Raw genomic sequence first — 19,653 nt, forward strand, 5'->3', positions numbered from 1 at the left:
ATGATGCTTTTATCATCAGCAAACAGTGTCAGTTCAGCTTCCTGTTTCAAATAGGAAGTGAGGTCGTTTACATATATCAAGAACAGGAGGGGACCAATGATTGAACCCTGTGGAACACCTAATGTAATTTCACCCCAGTTACATGAAGTCGCAAACTTATTGAAATCACTTGATCCATATAAGGAAACTTTTTGCTTCCTTTTCTGTAGGTATGACTTAAGTCACTGATATGCTATTCCATTTATACCATTGAATTGCAATTTATGTAACATAATGCCATGGTTCAGACAATCAAATGCTTTGGACAAGTCACAGAAAATTCCTATTGGTGACATTTTACTATTTAAAGGCTCTATTATGTGGACAGTGAAATTGTGTGTTGCTGTCTCATTGGAACAGCATTTTTGAAATCCGAACTGTGATTCACTAAGTATCCCATTACTGTTGAGATGGCTAATCAGTCTTGAGTACATTGTTTTCTCAAAGATTTTTGAAAATGCTGTAAGCAGGGATACTGGCCAATAATTATTGACATCTGTGGTGGCCCCATTTTTGTAGAGCTGCCTGACAATGGCATATTTTAAGCTGCTTGGGAAAATACCTTGAGTTGGTGATACATTACATATGTGACTCTGAACATCAGCTGTAATTGCTCCACATTGTTTTAATATCTTATTAGAGATGTCATCTACTCCAACAGAACATTTATTTCTCAAAGATTTAATAATTTTACTTATTTCACAAGAGGTTGTTAGGTGAAGTATAATCTGACTAAATTTTTTCAAAACAGTCTCTTCCATGTACTGCCTGGCTTTTTCTTTTGAACTGTTCTCACCAATTTTTTCTCCTACACTTAATAAATGGTTGTTAAATACATTAGCTACTTGTGTACTGTTGGTTATGGTGGTCTTGTTCTCTTTAATAGTAATACTACCTACCCCAGTGGTTACTTTTCCCGTCTCCCTTCTAACAACATTCCATATTGATTTGATTTTATTGCCAGAGTTGTTAATTTCTTCTCTAACATACATAGTTCTTGATTTCTTACAACTTTTCTCAGTATTTTACAATAATTTTTATAGTATAAAACTACTAGTTCTTGCTGTCTCATACAGTTTTCTTTTTCTTTCTGAAGACACTTTAATTCCTGTAGTAAACCAGGGTTTCTTAGGAAAGTGTGTGGTGTTACATTTAGTAATTTTCTTTGGGAAACAATGTTCAAAAAGGAATATAAATTTATCAAGAAATATGTTGCATTTATCATTAGTATTTGGCTCATTGTATACATCTCCCCAATTAACATTTCTTAAGCTTTCTCTGAAGCGTTCTACAGATACCAGGTTGAGCGACCTCACTCTTTTACTTAATGGTTTCTGAACTGTACACCCTGTTGGGTTTTGTAAGTTAATCAGTTGTGCATCATAGTCTGACAATCCATTTCCCACAGGAAAAGCATGTGTATATTTTATGTCCTCTTTCTGTACAAATACATTATCTTTTAAGATGCTACTGTCTTGAGCTATACATGTAGGGAAATTGATCACTGATTCTAAGTTATATGTTATTAATAACACTTCTAGTTCACTTTTTGTATCAGAATTACTTAGAAAGTTTACATTGAAATCACTACAGATTAATAACTTTTTCTTTTTCTCTGACAGACAGCATAATAGGGAGTCAAACTTTTTTTATGAACAGCTCCCAGTCTCCTAATGGGGACCTGTATACTATTGTTAATATCAGTACTACATTAGCTAGCTGAAGTTCACATGCACAAACCTCAAAGTGCTGATCAACACAAAATTTGCCTACTTCTACAGTTTTGCATTTATACCCTTGTTTTATGAAAATGGCAACTCCTCCTTTATCCATCCTAGACCTACAAATGTAAGATGCTAAATTATACTCACTTATACTGACACTGCCCATGCCCACAGTTACATGGTGTTCAGACAGACAGAGTATATGTCTCATTCTTATTTTTGAGATCATCTAAACACACTAATAGCTCATCTACTGTATTTTTTATTCCCCTGATTTTTTGATGAAGTAAGCTGATACTGCCCCTAGCTTTACCCCTATTTACTGTATGCGAAGTTTATTTTATTCTATTTATCTTGATTGTCATCTGTCTGGACTTTGGCTTTAACCCAAAAAAACCTGTCTGCCTGGACCCATTAACCACAGGGATCACTCCTTGTGTGACTGTGCACCCCCTTACAGTTTCTGATAGTAGAGAAGCTAACTTATTTTTCCCCCTCGTATCCAGGTGCAGGCCATGTGTAGTATTTTGCTAGTGTCTGGAGCATCCTGTTCAGCTCAGTGTTAACATGCCTTACAGCAGTGTTTACCCAAGGATGGTCATGACCCTGAAAGACCTCCACAAACCCCACATCTGAGTGCTCAGTTTCTGCTCCTATTTTATCCAGGTCAGTCCTAATACTGTATCTTGGATTCATAGCCAGGCTGTTTCCTGCTCCCCCAACTATAATTACCTGATCCTCCTTCTCAAAGTCCCTGCATAGCTGACCTAAGTTTTCTGTCACCTGGCTAAGGCTAGGACTTGGTTTCACAAAACTTGTGACCTGGTACCCTGCACCTAATTTCTCCTGAAGCTGTTGGCCCACACCCCTCCCATGACTGCTGCCTATAAGCAGAATTCTTCTTTTCCTATTCTGGTTTGATCCCGACCTGTCTTTTTTCTTTAAGCTAATATTCTGCTTCAACCTACTTTCAACTACATCTGGATGAGGCCCTTCCTCCACTTCAGATAGCAAGCCAAACTGATTTACTAATTGAATTTCTGGAGTTTTTTCAAGTGTTTCCCTTTTTCGCCCTTTGCTTGCTACCTTTTTCCAGTTCCCAGTCTCTTTTTCCTCCCTTAACCTACATAATTTCAAGTTCGCATTTTCTAATTCAGCCTTAAGGGCACAAATTTTTGCCTCCTGTTCTACGATTTTTCTGTCCTTTGTACATAACCTACACTGCCATGGAAGAGCCTCATTTTCTACCCTTGTTTGCTTGCCACTACATTCGCCCCAATGAAACCATAGCTTACAGTCTACACAGAACACCCCCTCTTTCAAATTTCTACGGCAACCACCACATTTGTCACACATGGTTTGATAGACAAACTTAACACAGATTCAGAGAATAAGTTGACACAAGACCACAGTAGTTCCCTAACCTGCAGCCTACTAACTTGTAAATAAACAATAATGTAAGCAAACTCTTAAGCTTACTCCCAAAAGTTTTAACTACCTTAACTCTGTATGACCGATACAAATTAATTTGACTTTGAAGCGATAACTCTAGTCAAAAATGAAAATCTACACTCACATGAAATTTACGCCTAAAAAATGTAAACAAACCTAGTGACTACTGCCCTTTTATGAATTACTTCCTTTTCGATATAAATACAGGCAGAAAAGCAAGACCTTCAATAGATAGCCTAGAGAAGAAATATATACCCTAGTCTAAAATGTAATATTAACTAAATTAGCTCTTATTTCAATATTAATTACTTAACTTAGGAATAAATTTGTGTACGCACGTCTGCCTACCTCCAGAGATAATATGTGTATTAACAGCTTTTTCACTATTAGACAATGAAATTTTGGTTTTTCATGTAACAAAATATTTGAAAAAATTTGATGAGGTAATAGATCTTTTTGCAGAAAGGAAAGCATGCTGTGTAAAGCTGAAAGATTAGAAAAAAGTTCTGGGACTTCAGGATTGAAGAAATGTGTACTGGCTTGCTTGTCTCTTGTCTTTACTGGTTGTATGTTTCCTGTGTTTAATTTTATGTCACACACAAGAGAAATTTATTAGCTAATGGGCAATGAAAAGTGCATATTTTCTGAAGAGTTCATATTCTCTTGGTCACAAATGACCCTACCCATTATTAATTGTGAGTTTTTTAAGGGGGGTTGGATGCCAAACTGGCTGACTGGGAGCAGGAGAGGCACCATAGGACATTTTAATTTCCACTGTCCTGAATATAAGTTTGTTGGCTTCCATTACAAAGTATGCACGTTTGAATTCCACAGAGTGAAATACAATAGAAAATGCTGTGTGAAGTGGCCTGGCACTGCACTTTGGCACACCTAAGACCGAATAACATGTCTTACATTTCCTCGAATGTGTGTTTCTTATATCAAACCCTTCAGAAAGATGTGCTTCATAAAACTGACACATTTTGGAACAATTATTTTTTAAAAGTTTTTGATGTCCTATCTCAAATGCTCAAGGGGGGTCACTATTACCAAGTTTTTGCCCTGGTTTGGGAATATCTTAGAACTGGCACTGTGACGAGGAACACTGTGGGTAGGATATGCGGTTGGATAGTGGTGCCCTGAGACAGCAGCATGATATAAGCAGGCTGGGTGACTCACAAATGCTTCTCCAGGTGCTGGAGAGCAGGGAATTCAATTTCAGATGTGTGATGTATGGAGTAGGGATTACACTTTAGTAGTATTCTGCAGAGGGATCAGAGGTGGTTCTGGGATGCCTGTGCCCTGGAGATGTGTTTTTGCAGTACCAGTTATGTGAAGACCAGGGATTGGTGGAATCTGAAAAGATGCAGTTTATTGTGAATGTAGGAGTGGGATACAGAGAAAGGAATCTTTATAGTTAGGCATTTTGGGGGCATTCCATGGTTTAGGCAGCACTTGAGAAATAGGATGTGATACTGTGTTTTGACCTCGGAAAGAGGTACTTTTCTAAACTGGTGCAGAAAGATGGGGCAGGCATCCATTGTGGCAGGAGTGGTGCAAAGGAAACAGGAAGGATGCAGAAATGGGCAAAATAGGTGTTGGTGGTTGTGAAAGGCGCAGGATAAGCGAAAAGACGTGTAAAACTGCATAAAAAATAAACACACAGGTACCTAACAATACGCACAAATACATAAAAATGTGCAAAAATGCATGAAACCACATGAAACATAAAAATACACAAAAACATGTTAAAAACGTAAAGAAAGATGGAAGATAAGGAATGATGAGCTATGGGACTGTGTGTGTGTTGCAATAAGGGAAGAGAGGGTGAAGGGGGATGGGTTAGGTCGAGGATTAAAAGTTCGTGTGGCATTGGCAGGTGTGGAAAGTAAAACACTAAAGTATGTCAGGATGAGGCATGAATTAGCATCAGTAGGAATAAACATAATTCTAACTATTGGAGGAAAGAATCTAGGGAATCAGATACTGCATCAACAGGCCATGTGGTCACGAAGTCTGTGTTGTGCATGAATGATCATTGATATATTGTGGCTCGGAAGTAGATGTGATTTGGAAGGCAGTGAATAAACACAGGAAAGAAGAGACAGAATGGACACTGAGAAGAGTAATGCTATAGCAGAGAGTAACAATGCAAAACATCGTGGGGTTGGAGGATGGAAGAAAGCCGTTTAGCAGAATCTAAGAATAGAAATTCCAAATAGGATTATCAACAATCTGGGAAAAGATAGATTTCTGCTTCCCACAAAGAAGATACCTTAAATTGCAGACAGTCACAATTAAAAACACTTACATAAAGCTTTCAGATTGCTATTTCCCATAAAGAAGATACCTTAAATTGCAGACAATCATAATTAAAAACACTTACATAAAGCTTTCAGCCACAGCCTTCATCAGTAAAAGAGAAACATACGCCATTCACACACACAAGCAAGAACACTTCATGCACACATGACCGCTAACTCCAGCATCTTGGGATGCAAGCAGCAATAAGGAGGGGGTGTGAAAGGGGCATGGATAGTAGTGTACAGGTGAGGATAGAGTCGAATGGTGTCTGGCAGAGTCGGTAGGGACTAGGATATCAACAGGCACAGCATCAGGAGTGTGTTGGGCTGGGAGGTGGGGAAAAAGGAGCAGAAAAGGAGAGGAGAGGGGAAAGATGGGCATGTACATTGGGAGAGGGGTGCAAACAGAGTGTGGTAGACGAAAATGGGGAGGAGGTGATAGATCAGAGGGGGTGAAAACTGTTGGTTGGAGGGTGTGGGGACAGTAGGTTACTTTTTAATAATTGTGGGACTGGAGAATGTGTTGTAACGATAACACCCATCTGCACAGTTAAGAAAAGCTAGTGATGGAGGGAAGGATCTAGATAGCTTGAATAGTGAAGTAGCCATTGAAAGTAAGCATTTTATGTTCAGCTGCATGTTGTTCCACAGGGTGTTCTACTCTGCTCTTGGCCACAGTTTGGCAGTGGCTGTTCATTCTGGTGGACTGCTGGCAAAACTCTGATATGGTATTGTGTTGCATTGTATCACCATGACTCTGGGCCACATGGGAAATGTACATGCAATTTGTAGGACTTCATGCAGGGAGGGGTCAGATTATCTTAAGGCTTTTGTGCAGATAGCCTTATCTGGGGCCAAGTGAATTTAACTTTGGATTTGTAGACAGCAAATAGACCCACTGACAATCTGGGCATGTGATGTCACTTACATAGAAACCTGATGCTGGTTTAGCTGCTGCTGCCACAGCTCAAGATATTTAAAATCTATAGCAGTTCTTGGTGAATCAAAACTGTGACATCATCAGCACCAATATTGTAACCCTCACTTCAGGACCATCAATATTTATTCAAGACAAATAAAGTTGAGTGACAACGAAATAAATTTGTCTATTAGTCCACAAAACCAGATAATAATATTTCCTGCTGGAACTTAAAATAAGCCAAAATAGATTTAATATGAGATAGTTCGTGATAAATTCCAGTATGCCACACATTTAGTAAGTATGACATTAAATGAAGTTCCATTACGCAGTGATGGAAACCTTACAGTCATTATTCCTAGCACTGTGCACACAATAACCAGTCATAGTGGTCAGACTAGAATGGTAGAAGTGAATATATGAGGGTTGGAACTTAAATAGTGGCAACTATTTATTCACAACTGGTAGAAAAGAGTTACGTGTTTGCACTTGTTACTGTCTTTCAAAGTAGTCACCAGCATTGTGTGGAACCCATTGCCAGTGATGTGGAAGGTGTATTATACCATTAGTAGAGCCTGTTCTGTTGATGGTGTGAATGGAGCGGTCTAAAGTTATGATGATTCTTGTGTACGACTGTGATGGTGTTATCCTAATGCATTACATTTCTCCATGGCAGACCATCAATGCACAGTATTACTGTTCATTTTTGGAGCATCACCTGCAATCAGCTTGGTGAAAGAAGCGGCAACACTTCCTGCGCGACTCACCCATCATTTTGCTTGACAATGTGCAGGCATATACAGCACAAGCCGTGGCTCCTCTGTTCAGTCAATGGGACTACGAAGTACTGTACCATCCACCATACTCCCCAAACTTTAAGTCCTTATGACTTTGATTTGATTCTGAAGATGAAGGAACCACTTCATGGTATTCGCTTCAGAACTGTTCCAAAGATTCGACAGGCAGTAGACCACTCCATTCGCACCATCAACAGTACAGGCTCTGCTAACAGTATACTGCACCTTCCACATTGCTGGCAACATGTTCTACACAACATTGGTGACTACTTTGAAGGACAGTAACAGGTGCAAACATGTAACTCTTTTGTATCAGTTGTGAATAAATAGTTGCCCCTATTGAAGTTCCAACCCTCGTATAATATCAACTGAGCAGCCTTATATTTGCCCACTACAGAAATCCATGTGACTAGCCAATGACATTGACAGTGCTCTCACTGCAGGTTCTCACCAGGCATGTATGATGTCACACATATTAGTTACCCGTATCTTCCATTTGCACATCTGGTGGTCTTACTACAGCTTTCTTCTTTAAACATTTCTATCAGTAGTGCTGGGATTTACACAGCCTGAAGGTAAATACTAACAAGCCTTTCTGTTTCAAATAACTTCCGGGAATTCAGCCAGGTAATACTTTCAGCGACCGCCGATATTTCGGCGGGAGAACACCCCGCCATTTTCAAGGCAAACTGCAATGGACAGGCGGCGTACATGCAAATTTAATACCTCAGTTCTCGGACCGAAGCAGGAAAGATAACACACACACACACACACACACACACACACACACACACACACACACACACACACACTGAACACTAGTGCCACCAAAGATGACCAAAGTCAGAGCTATCGATAGTGAGACTATGAATTCGCAGGTGAGGCAGCATTGACTCTGTTTCTCTGTTTTTTGACAAGGGAGAGAGCCGGATTCCAAACAGAGTTTAAACAGAAACCTCCATCCCTGTTAACGAGGTTGCTCGCTAATTTAATCTCAACTGCCTCCCGAATCACACTGTCCCAATAGCTGGACGTGCATGCCAGTATCTCGGTGTTATTATATAACATGGGGTGACCAGTATCCAAGCAATGTTCGGCAATAGCAGATCTATTTGGCTGCTGTAATCGTGTGTGCCATTTATGCTCAATACATCTGTCCTCCACGGTCCTGATAGTTTGACCAATATATGCCATGCCGCAGCTACAAGGGACACGATATACACCCGCCTTACGCAGTCCAAGATCATCCTTAACGGAACTTAAAAGTGCTCTAATTTTAGATGGAGGTCGGAAAACACATTTCACATCGTATTTCCGTAAAATACGACCGATCTTATTGGACGTGTTTCCTACGTAAGGCAAGAAGGCAGTAGACTTAGGTGTTGACTCAGAATTATCATCAATCACCTGATGTACAGTTGGTCGATACTGCAACACACGTTCAATCTGTTTATCACTGTAACCATTTTGACGAAATGTAACTTCAAGATGGGACAGCTCAGCTGGCAAAGTCTCAGCATCAGAAACTACATGTGCCCTGTGTACCAAGGTACGAAGTACCCCTTCACGCTGAGCCGAATGGTGACAACTATTAGCTTGTAAGTACAAGTCGGTGTGAATACGTTTCCTGTGTCTGAAATATTAGCAATTTTCTCAGATTAATTTTCCCCAAAATGAATGGTTGGTTCCTCAACTATTACTGAATTAGATACTCTGTGTGGCAGAGGTTTGTATTTAAACATACTTAATAGAAAGTTCTCGATTCATAAAAGAAATGAATGAGTGTCAGCTTGCAGTTTATATATTTCCTATTTTTTAATATGTTTTGTGAAAATAATGTATTACCATCATTATTAGGTGTGTTGCTGTTTGTTTATTGTTCAAACTGGTTGCAGATGTCTGCTGAGGAAATTTTTCTCAAGGAAAAGTGTGCTGAACTAAGAGAGAAAATTCAGAAAATAGTTACTGAAATAACATCACTGAAAAATGTAACTGACAAACACAGACATGAGTATGAATGTGCAGTAATGGCACAGAAACAAGCTGCAGAGAGAATTAGTTTTCTGAAGGAAAAGATCTTGACAGCAGAACAAGAATGCAGAAAGGCAAGTTTATCTTTAAGCGCTTTTGTGGATTGTAAAATTTGATCTGATGCAGGGATTACCTTATGTTTCAGTAATTGACTCTACAGTCACAGAAACCATTCAGCAGTTTTCAATTGAATATTTGTCTAAGAAATGTGGAATGCATAAATAAACTATATAAAAGCTGACTATGTTATGAAAATGATAAATTGCTACTCATCATAAAAATGACATGTTTAGTTGCAGACAGGCACAACAAAAAGACTGTTAAACACTGAGCTTTTGACCAAAGCCTTTTCAGAAAAGAAAAGAAATTATGCACATTCCTACAAGTAAGCAGATCTCACATGTACATGACCATTCTTCTCAGCCACTGTGGCTAGAATGCAGTGGTGCCATGTCGAATGAAAACAGCAATCTGGAGTGGGACGGGGAAGAGGGAGGGATAGAAGGGTGCAGGTTGGGGAAGAGAAGTCATTGCTGCCTGATGGAATGCGCAGGGGCTAAATGGTGGCTAGACAAGGCTGCTCACCATAGCTTCGACTGTCTCCTCCCACATCCCCCTCTCCCCCCTTCCTCAAAGCCTCCCTGCGCCATACCAGGCAGCCTTGTCTGGCTACCATGACCTGTCAAGCAGCACTGACTCCTCTCTCCGCACCCATACTCTGCTATCCCTCCTCATTCTCTGCCCCACTCCCCTGTCTGCAAATCAATGTGTCATCTTTATGGTGAGTAGAAATCTATCCTTATCATAATATTGTTGATATTCTAACCTGGATGTTCCATTGTTACTTAAAAGTTGTCAACTATAAATGGTTTTATTCACGGGCAAGCAATTTGTTCTTATACTTATAGATGTTCTAGTTAGATAGTTGGGTACAGTATTGAAATTTAAAGAAACATCTTCACTGCCACTGAATATGTTTGCATACTTTTTTGGTGTAATTACTTCTTATCTACAAACGTAAGGATGTAGAGGCTTATCTCACTAGGGGTAAGATAGATACTGCCTACAGGAAAATTAAAGAGACCTTTGGAGATAAGAGAACCACTTGTATGAACATCAAGAGATCAGATGGAAACCCAGTTCTAAGCAAAGAAGGGAAAGCAGAAAGGTGGAAGGAGTATATAGAGGGTCTATACAAGGGCGATGAACTTGAGGACAATATTATGGAAATGGAAGAGGATGTAGATGAAGATGAAATGGGAGATACGATACTGCGTGAAGAGTTTGGCAGAGCACTGAAAGACCTGAGTCGAAACAAGGCCCCCGGAGTAGACAACATTCCATTGGAACTACTGACGGCCTTGGGAGAGCCAGTCCTGACAAAACTCTACCATCTGGTGAACAAGATGTATGAAACAGGCGAAATACCCTCAGACTTCAAGAAGAATATAATAATTCCAATCCCAAAGAAAGCAGGTGTTGACAGATGTGAAAATTACCGAACAATCAGTTTAATAAGCCACAGCTGCAAAATACTAACACGAATTCTTTACAGACGAATGGAAAAACTGGTAGAAGCCGACCTCGGGGAAGATCAGTTTGGATTCCGTAGAAATGTTGGAACACGTGAGGCAATACTGACCTTACGACTTATCTTAGAAGAAAGATTGAGGAAAGGCAAACCTATGTTTCTAGCATTTGTAGACTTACAGAAAGCTTTTGACAATGTTGATTGGAATACTCTCTTTCAAATTCTAAAGGTGGCAGGGGTAAAATACAGGGAGCGAAAGGCTATTTACAATTTGTACAGAAACCAGATGGCAGTTATAAGAGTCGAGGGACATGAAAGGGAAGCAGTGGTTAAGAAGGGAGTAAGACAGGGTTGTAGCCTCTCCCCGATGTTATTCAATCTGTATATTGAGCAAGCAGTAAAGGAAACAAAAGAAAAATTTGTAGTAGGTATTAAAATCCACGGAGAAGAATTAAAAACGTTGAGGTTCGCCGATGACATTGTAATTCTGTCAGAGACAGCAAAGGACTTGGAAGAGCAGTTGAATGGAATGGATGGTGTCTTGAAGGGAGGATATAAGATGAACATCAACAAAAGCAAAACGAGGATAATGGAATGTAGTCGAATTAAGTCGGGTGATGTTGAGGGTATTAGATTAGGAAATGAGACACTTAAAGTAGTAAAGGAGTTTTGCTATTTGGGGAGCAAAATAACTGATGATGGTCAAAGTAGAGAGGATATAAAATGTAGACTGGCAATGGCAAGGAAAGCGTTTCTGAAGAAGAGAAATTTGTTAACATCGAGTATAGATTTAAGTGTCAGGAAGTCATTTCTGAAAGTATTTGTATGGAGTGTAGCCATGTATGGAAGTGAAACATGGACGGTAAATAGTTTGGACAAGAAGAGAATAGAAGCTTTCGAAATGTGGTGCTACAGAAGAATGCTGAAGATTAGATGGGTAGATCACATAACTAATGAGGAAGTATTGAATAGGATTGGGGAGAAGAGAAGTTTGTGGCACAACCTGACCAGAAGAAGGGATTGGTTGGTAGGACATGTTCTGAGGCATCAAGGGATCACCAATTTAGTATTGGAGGGCAGCGTGGAGGGTAAAAATCGTAGGGGGAGACCAAGGGATGAATACACTAAGCAGATTCAGAAGGATGTAGGTTGCAGTAGGTACTGGGAGATGAAGAAGCTTGCACAGGATAGAGTGGCATGGAGAGCTGCATCAAACCAGTCTCAGGACTGAAGACCATAACAACAACAACAACTTCTTATCTCAACACCATTTCAGTTTTTTACAGTGTTGATCTTAATCTCAAGTACTTCCTCTGTTCTCTTCTTTCTTGAAATAGAAAACTTCTTTTATTTTTGAAATTACATTATGTTTCACATGCCTCTGTCTTCTTATGCACAGCAGTTCTTGTCCTGCATCAGTTCACTGCATTCAACTATACCAGTAAGAAACCTCATTGGTTAAATAGTTATTCGTTCTGCATAAATAAATTCATAACACTAACACATAAGTTACTGGATTATATTCTATCAATAACTTGTGCAGTTATAGTTCTGAAGCTTCCATATTACCCATAAAAACCAGAAGGTTAGGCAAGACCATTCTGTTATACCTCCCCATGAACCACGGCATGATGGTGGGGAAACTTGCATTCCTCAGCAATGCAGATAGCTATACTGTAACAGTAGTTTCAGGGGCAACACTCTGGATGATCGACTGAACTAGCCTTGTAAAATCAACCAAAACAGCATTGTTGAGCTGGTACTGTGAGTGGTTGAAAGCAAGGGGAAACTACAACCATAATTTTTCCCGAGGGCATGAAGATTTACTATATGGTCAAATGAGGATGGCGTCCTCTTGATTAAAATATTCCGGAGGTAAAATAGTCATCCCCCATTCAGATCTCTGGGCGGGGCTACTCAGGAGGACATCATTATCAGGAGATACAGAACTGGCATTGTACAGATTGGAGTGTGGAATGTCAGATCCCTTAATCAAATAGGTAGGCTAGAAAATTTAAAAAGGAGCATGGATAGGTTAAGGTTAGATATAATAGGAACTAGTGAGTTCGGTTGCAGGAGGAACAAGATTTCTGGTCAGGTGAATAAAGGGTTACAAATACAGAATCAAAGGGGGTAATGCAGGAGTAGGTTTAATAATGAACAAAAAAATAGGAACACGAATAAGCATAGTGAACACATTATTGTAGCCAAGATAGACACAAAGCCCACACCTGCCACAGTAGTACAAGTCTATATGCCAACTTGCTCTGCAGATGATGAAGATATTGAAGAAATGTGTGATGAGGTAAAAGAAATTATTCAGATAGTTAAGGGAGATGAAAATTCAATAGTCATGGGGGACTGGAATTTGATAGTAGGAAAAGGAAGAGAAGGAAAAGTAGTAGGTGAATATGGACTTGGGGGAGGGGGGGGGGGGGGTGGTAAGGAATGAAAGAGGAAGCTGCCTGGTAGAATTTTGCACAGAGCATAACTTAATCATTGCTAACACGTGGTTTAAGAAACATGAAAGAAGATAGTATACATGGAAGAGGCCGAAGGCACAGGTTTCAGATAGATTATAAAATGGTAAGACAGAGATTTAGGAACCATGTTTTAAACTGTAAGACATTTGCAGGACTCTGACCACAATTTGTTGGTTATGAACTATAGATTTGAGCAGTTTGTTCGGGCTGGTTACACCGAACAACACCCATTTAGCAGTAGTTCATTTATTCACCTAAACACATGCAAGGCTCACAAAGAACTGCACATGGCAGAACAGCCCAAAGACAATGCTCAGAGTCCAAAGACAATGCTCAGATTCCAAAGACGAACGCATATCGATGCTGGTGTCGACCTCATTTTTGCCACAGATTAAAACTGAAGAAACTGTAGAAAGCTAGGAATTTAAGGATATGGCACCTGGACAAACTGAAAAAACTGGAGGTTGTAGAGAGTTTCAGTGGGAGCATTAGGAAACAACTGACAAGAACCAAGGAAAGGATTAAAGAAGAAGAAGAATGGATAGCTTTGAGATATGAAATAGTGAAGGCAGCAGAGGATCAAGTAGGTAAAAACATGAGTGCTAGTAGAAATCATTGGGTGACACAAGATATATTGAATTTAACTGATGAAAGGAGTAAATATAAAAATTCAGTAGATGAAGCAGGTGAAAAGGAATACAAACGTCTCAAAAATTAGATCGACAGGAAGTGCAAAATGGCTAAGCAGACATGGCTAGAGGACAAATGTGAGGATGTAGAGGCTTATCTCACAAGGGGTAAGATAGATACTGCCTACAGGAAAATTAAATAAACCTTTGGAGAAAAGAGAACCACGTGTATGAACAACAAGAGCTCAGATGGTAACCCAGTCCTAAGCAAAGAAGGGAAAGTTGAAAGGTTGATGGAGTATACAGAGTGTCTATATAAGAGCAGTGTACTTGAGGTCAATGTTATTGAAATGGAAGAGGACATAGAGTAAGATGAGATGTGAGATGCGATACTGTGTGAAGAATTTGACAACCCACTGAGAGACTGAAGGAGAAACAAAGCCCCAGGAGCGTATAACATTCTGTTAGAACTACTCACAGCCTTGGGAGAGCCAGCCATGAACAAACTCTTCCATCTAAACACCCTCAGATTTCAAGAAGAATACAATAATTCCTATTTCAAAGAAAGCAGGTGCTGACAGTTGTGAAAATTACCAAACTATCAGTTTAATAAATCATGGTTGCAAAATACTAAAATGAATGCTTTACAGATGAATGGAAAAACTGATAGAAGCTAACCTCAGGGCAGATCAGTTTGGATTCCTTAGAAATGTAGGAACACACAAGGCAATACTGACCCTATGCCTTCTCTTAAAGCTAGGTTAAGGAAAAGCAAACCTACATTTATAACATTTGTGGAATTAGAGAAAGCTTTTGACAATGTTGACCGGAATGCTATCTTTCAAATTCTGAAGGTGGCAGGGGTAAAATACAGGGGGCAAAAAGCTATTTACAATTTGTACCAAATCCAGATGGCAGTTATAAGAGTCGAGGGGCACAAAAGGGAAGCAATAGCTGAGAGGGGAATGAGATAGGGTTGTATCCTACCCCCAATGTTATTCAATCTGTACATTGACCAAGCAGTAAAGGGAATCAGAGAAAAATTTGGAGTAGGAATTAATATCTGGGGAGAAGAAATAAAAACCTTGAGGTTTGCTGATGATGTTGTACTTTTGTCAAAGACAGCAAAGGACTTGGAAGAACAGTTGAACGGAATAGACAGTGTCTTGAAATGAGGGTAGAAGGTGAACATCAACAAAAGCAAAATGAGGATAATGGAATGTAGTCAAATTAAATCAGTTGATGCTGAGGGAATTAGATTAGGAAACGAGACACTTGAAGTAGTATATGAGGTTTGCTACTTGGGCAGCGAAATAACTGAGGATAGTTGAGTTAGAGAGGATATAAATTGTGTTGACTGGTGACGGCAAGGAAAGAGTTTCTGAAGAAGAGAAATCTGTTAATATTGAACATAGATTTATGTGTCAAGAAGTCTTTTTTGAAAGTATTTGTATGGAGTGTAGCCATTCATGGATATGAAACATGGACAATAAAAGTTTGGACAAGGAGAGAATAGAAGCTTTTGGAATGTGGTGCTACAGCAGATTGCTGAAGAGTAGATGGGTAGATCACATAACTGATGAGGAGGTACTGAATAGAATTGGGGAGAAGAGGAATTTATGGCACAACTTAACTAGAAGAAGGGTTAGGTTGGTAAGACATGATCTGAGGCATCAAGGGATCACCAATTTAGTACTGGAGGGAAGTATGGAGAAGGATGTAGGTTGCGGTAGTTATTCAGAGATGAAGAGGCATGCACAGGATAGAGTAACATGGAGAGCTGCATCAAACCTGTCTTTGGATTTAAGACCACAACAACAACAACAATATTCTATCATACTCCCTGGGATAGTACTGGGAAAAAAAATTATCATTGTATGCACACACAAACCACTTGGCAAACGAATAAAAAAAAAAAGTATCTCCGTTTCTCCCTTGATTTTGGTGCAGCCATAAAATCGTCTTGTCTTGTTACCCAACATGCTCGTGCATCAAATTAATTCCTGTTAGACAACAGCAACATAGCAGGAATGCCATGCCATGCTGCTGACTCCAGATGTCACTCTCTCGGGCAACTATGGATTTACATTCTCATTAATATTACTCGCTACTGACATTCCATCCAGCATGTGATTTTCATTTCATGCAAGAAACACATTGCTCTATTGAGGGCTCAGACCTCTCACAGTTGTGTTTCCAAATGGCTATGACTGTTGCATGCATGCTGGTTGCCCCTTCTGCACCTTTCGTGCTGTGTGTGACATGCGGACAACCCCTCTCCCATGCCGTTACAAAGACTTCATGTGACAGAGTGCCTGGGACACTGCCATTGCACTCTGCTAACTGCACTTCACCACAACACACTGTTTCTGTGCCTCTCCTAGATGCTCACATGGTGCAACACGAGCATGTTGGATGATTCCTGAAGTTATTGCAGCTACTCAAGGACAGCCCAAAGACTTCATCTGCTGTGGTCAACAGTATTTTGGACATCCATAGCATCCACAGTGATGATGCTAAATTCATGTGCTCAACTATTTGCATGAACACACTGACCTGATTAGCAACCTAATATTGTTGCCACCTGCCTCACCTAAATAGGCCAGCATGCATCACATTTTTATCAAGTACCTGTCTCGCTCACCAGAGGATACACTTTGTCATATCATACATGAAGAACAGCTGGATGAAAAATCACCATCACAGCTCTAGCACAAATTGCACACCCTCATCAACCCTGGAATGCTTCTGGATGTGGCCCTATGAACATTGTGGGTAGCGAAGCTGCCCCCAGAACTGTAATTACAACAACTGTCACATGTCACTGAGCCTTTGGATCCCTGACTTCACCTCACTGACTAAATGTACCCATAAAATATCATTGCCATCTCCTTTCCTCAGCAAGCCACCCTGAGTTGGCCGTAGTTGGTAACAGTGCATCAACTCCCCCTTCCCCTCCCCCTCCCTCTCCCCTTCCACATATGGCAGGAGGTGCACCATATCGTGCATGATACAAGGCAGCATCATACTGCCACTTGGCAGTAGCCCTACTGGCTCTTGACCCCCCACCCTGCTCTCTCCTCTGGCGAGATGTGCATTGGTAGTAGCCAGCATAATGTTGCAGATCATGCAAGCAACTCCCATCACACTTCACAACCTGTCTACCCCCTATGCGGGTTCCACATGACATCTGGAAATGCCATGAGGAACTGTCAACCTTGTTGTGCATGGCACACAAATATGCTGCAAGAGCCAGTCTGAGTGCCTTGTCCTGCTTCACTGCAACAGGATGCTACCTCCAAGATCAGTCATCATCCTCTGTGTCTTCATCATCCGGCAGACTTTATGTGCTCGATTGAGCTGCTAATCTGCTGTTCCTTTTTGACATGGCTGTTGATTCAAATGTCACCCCTCCCTCCATTACCCCTCTGAGCCTTCTGTCATCATCAACAGTTTTATGAGCAGTCAACAGATCTGATATCACTGTTCATGGTGCCACCAATCTTTGGCTCCAACTTACGCCTGAACTTCAATTCTCTTGGACCTTCCATGTCACTGCCATGGACAGCCTGGTCTTTGTGATCAATTTACTTACACATTTTGGTCTCTCACTGGACCTTCATGCAGCTTTCTTGCTTCACCACGCTTTGGGTAAGCGTATTCTCAGCTTCTTTACCTCCACCCCTACCTCACCTGTAGCTATTGTGACCTTCTCATCTGTACTTCCTCTGAGTTTCTCTTGTCAGCTTCCTCACCAAGATCTTGATTCAGAGCCAACACAGTTGCATTTCGTACCAAAAACAACATCCTTTGTCAGCTGCTCACTAATGTGTCAGCCAACTTGGCCCGTGCTCTCCACATGGTCGGTGACCTCACCACTTCACAGCCACCTTGTACTGAGGGTCCTGCCAACTCACCTCCCACTTCTTTGTTGCTACTCATGCTGCAAACATTTCCCCTTGTGGGAAACAATGCACCCCACCCCCACCCAGAACCTCTGAACAACACATTGATATGATGTGTACTGGTACCTGCTACCGGTTAACTACCATGGAACACCACTACCTACAAACCTAGATGCCTTATTGCTAAGAAACTATGTCATCCAAAGTCAGCTATGCAATAACTTTTAGTTGCTGGTACTGTATGCCTGCATGATAGCAATAGGTCATCCCCAATTCACCTGGTGCCTATGAAAGAGAGTATCTTTCAGTTATGTAGAGACTATCATAAACTCAACATATGTACTGTTATGGACAACTATGCATTATGGCACACTCAAGACTTTATGCAACAGAACCAAGACTTGCAGTTCTTCAATGTTATTGACTACCGAATGGTTTACCATCAGATTCTGAAGCACAAAGATAATATTCCAAAGACTGCCATTTTCACATCATGCAGCCTGTTTGAATATTGCTTTATGCCAAATGGCCTGAAAAATGTGGCCCATACATGGCAACAGTTTATCGACTCCATATTATTTTCATTACAGTTTTGCTTTACTTATTTAGATGATATCCTCATCTCCTCCATCTCTGCTGAGGAGTATGAGTGACACCTACTCCAGGTGTTCAAAGTTCTCTTTGACAATGGTGTAGGGATCAACCATGACAAGTCACAACTTCGATGCTGTTGTGTCACCTTCCTCGACTAATGCCATAGCATTACCTTCCTCAGCCAGACCATTACTCCCGGTGGAGTCCACGCAATATTAGTCCTTATGGCTTTCATTAATGAACTGCCTCTGCATGAAACTTATTGTGTTCTCAGATGATTTGTCAGCACGGTGAACTTTTTCTAGCACCATATCTCTCGTGCTGCATTTCTCAGGCTCCTCTGACAGACATGCCGGCAGGTAAAAACACCTCCAGCACAAGCAAAGTACAGTTGTCTGAGAGCAAGATGCATGCATTCAATGACATCAAGACAGCTCATACTAATGCCATCACTCTCATGCACTCAGTCATGGATGTTTACATCTGCATCACTATGGACACGAGTGAAACTTCAATCGGTGCTGTTCTCCAACATGTTGGTGACACCTCACAACTGCTCCATTTATTTTCCAAAAAACTTTCTTCCTCTCAACCCACATGGATGACCTTCGATAGAGAACTGTTAGCGATATATGAAGTTGTGTATTACTTCTGTGAGGACATAGAGGAGCAAGAGGTTACAGTTTTTACTGACCACCAGCTGCTCGTAGATGCCCTCCATAACTCTGTGGCCAACATCATTCCTCCCCCGCCTCCCCCCTCCTGCCATTTCCAGCACATGGATCCTATGTGCCAGTATATTACCAATGTTCGCTACATTAGAGGCACTGACAATGCTGTGGCTTAGATGTGTGGACAACATGGTTGTGGAGAAACAGCGATTGCTATAAATTAACTCAGTATTAAGAAAACAGTCTTAATCATGATTTTTTTTATTTATTTAGTGCCGACCAGTTTCAGCTCATCGCAGGGGCCATCTTCAGGATGAACATATGGCCAACTGCTGGTGGCTCCTCTGACAGACATAAAAAATCATGATGAAGAATACTGAAGGACATCCAAATACAGAGAGATGACCTACTCGTGAGCTTTGACGTCACCTTCTTGTTCATGAAAGTACCTCTACAAGACACCTTGGCACTCCTTAATCAGCACTTCGAGCCTGAAACAGTGAAGCTCTTTGAATATACACTTACGACCACCTACTTCAAGTGCAATGGAGAGCATTATGAACAAGTGGATGGAG

The 19,653-nt window shown here is 40.7% G+C and overlaps 1 protein-coding gene across 1 annotated transcript in view; it reads left to right on the forward strand.

The window, feature by feature from the left end:
- The window catches only part of LOC126188371 (putative leucine-rich repeat-containing protein DDB_G0290503), a 180,132-nt gene that overhangs the window by 142,371 nt on the left and 18,108 nt on the right, over positions 1 to 19,653 (forward strand). Inside the window, exon 8 of the mRNA XM_049929970.1 lies at positions 9,130 to 9,339. Within this exon, the coding sequence (XP_049785927.1) occupies positions 9,130 to 9,339 (210 nt within the window). The remainder of the gene's footprint in view (positions 1 to 9,129; positions 9,340 to 19,653) is intronic.

The sequence above is a fragment of the Schistocerca cancellata genome, chromosome 5 (genome assembly GCF_023864275.1).
Source record: "Schistocerca cancellata isolate TAMUIC-IGC-003103 chromosome 5, iqSchCanc2.1, whole genome shotgun sequence".
NCBI lineage: Eukaryota > Metazoa > Arthropoda > Insecta > Orthoptera > Acrididae > Schistocerca > Schistocerca cancellata.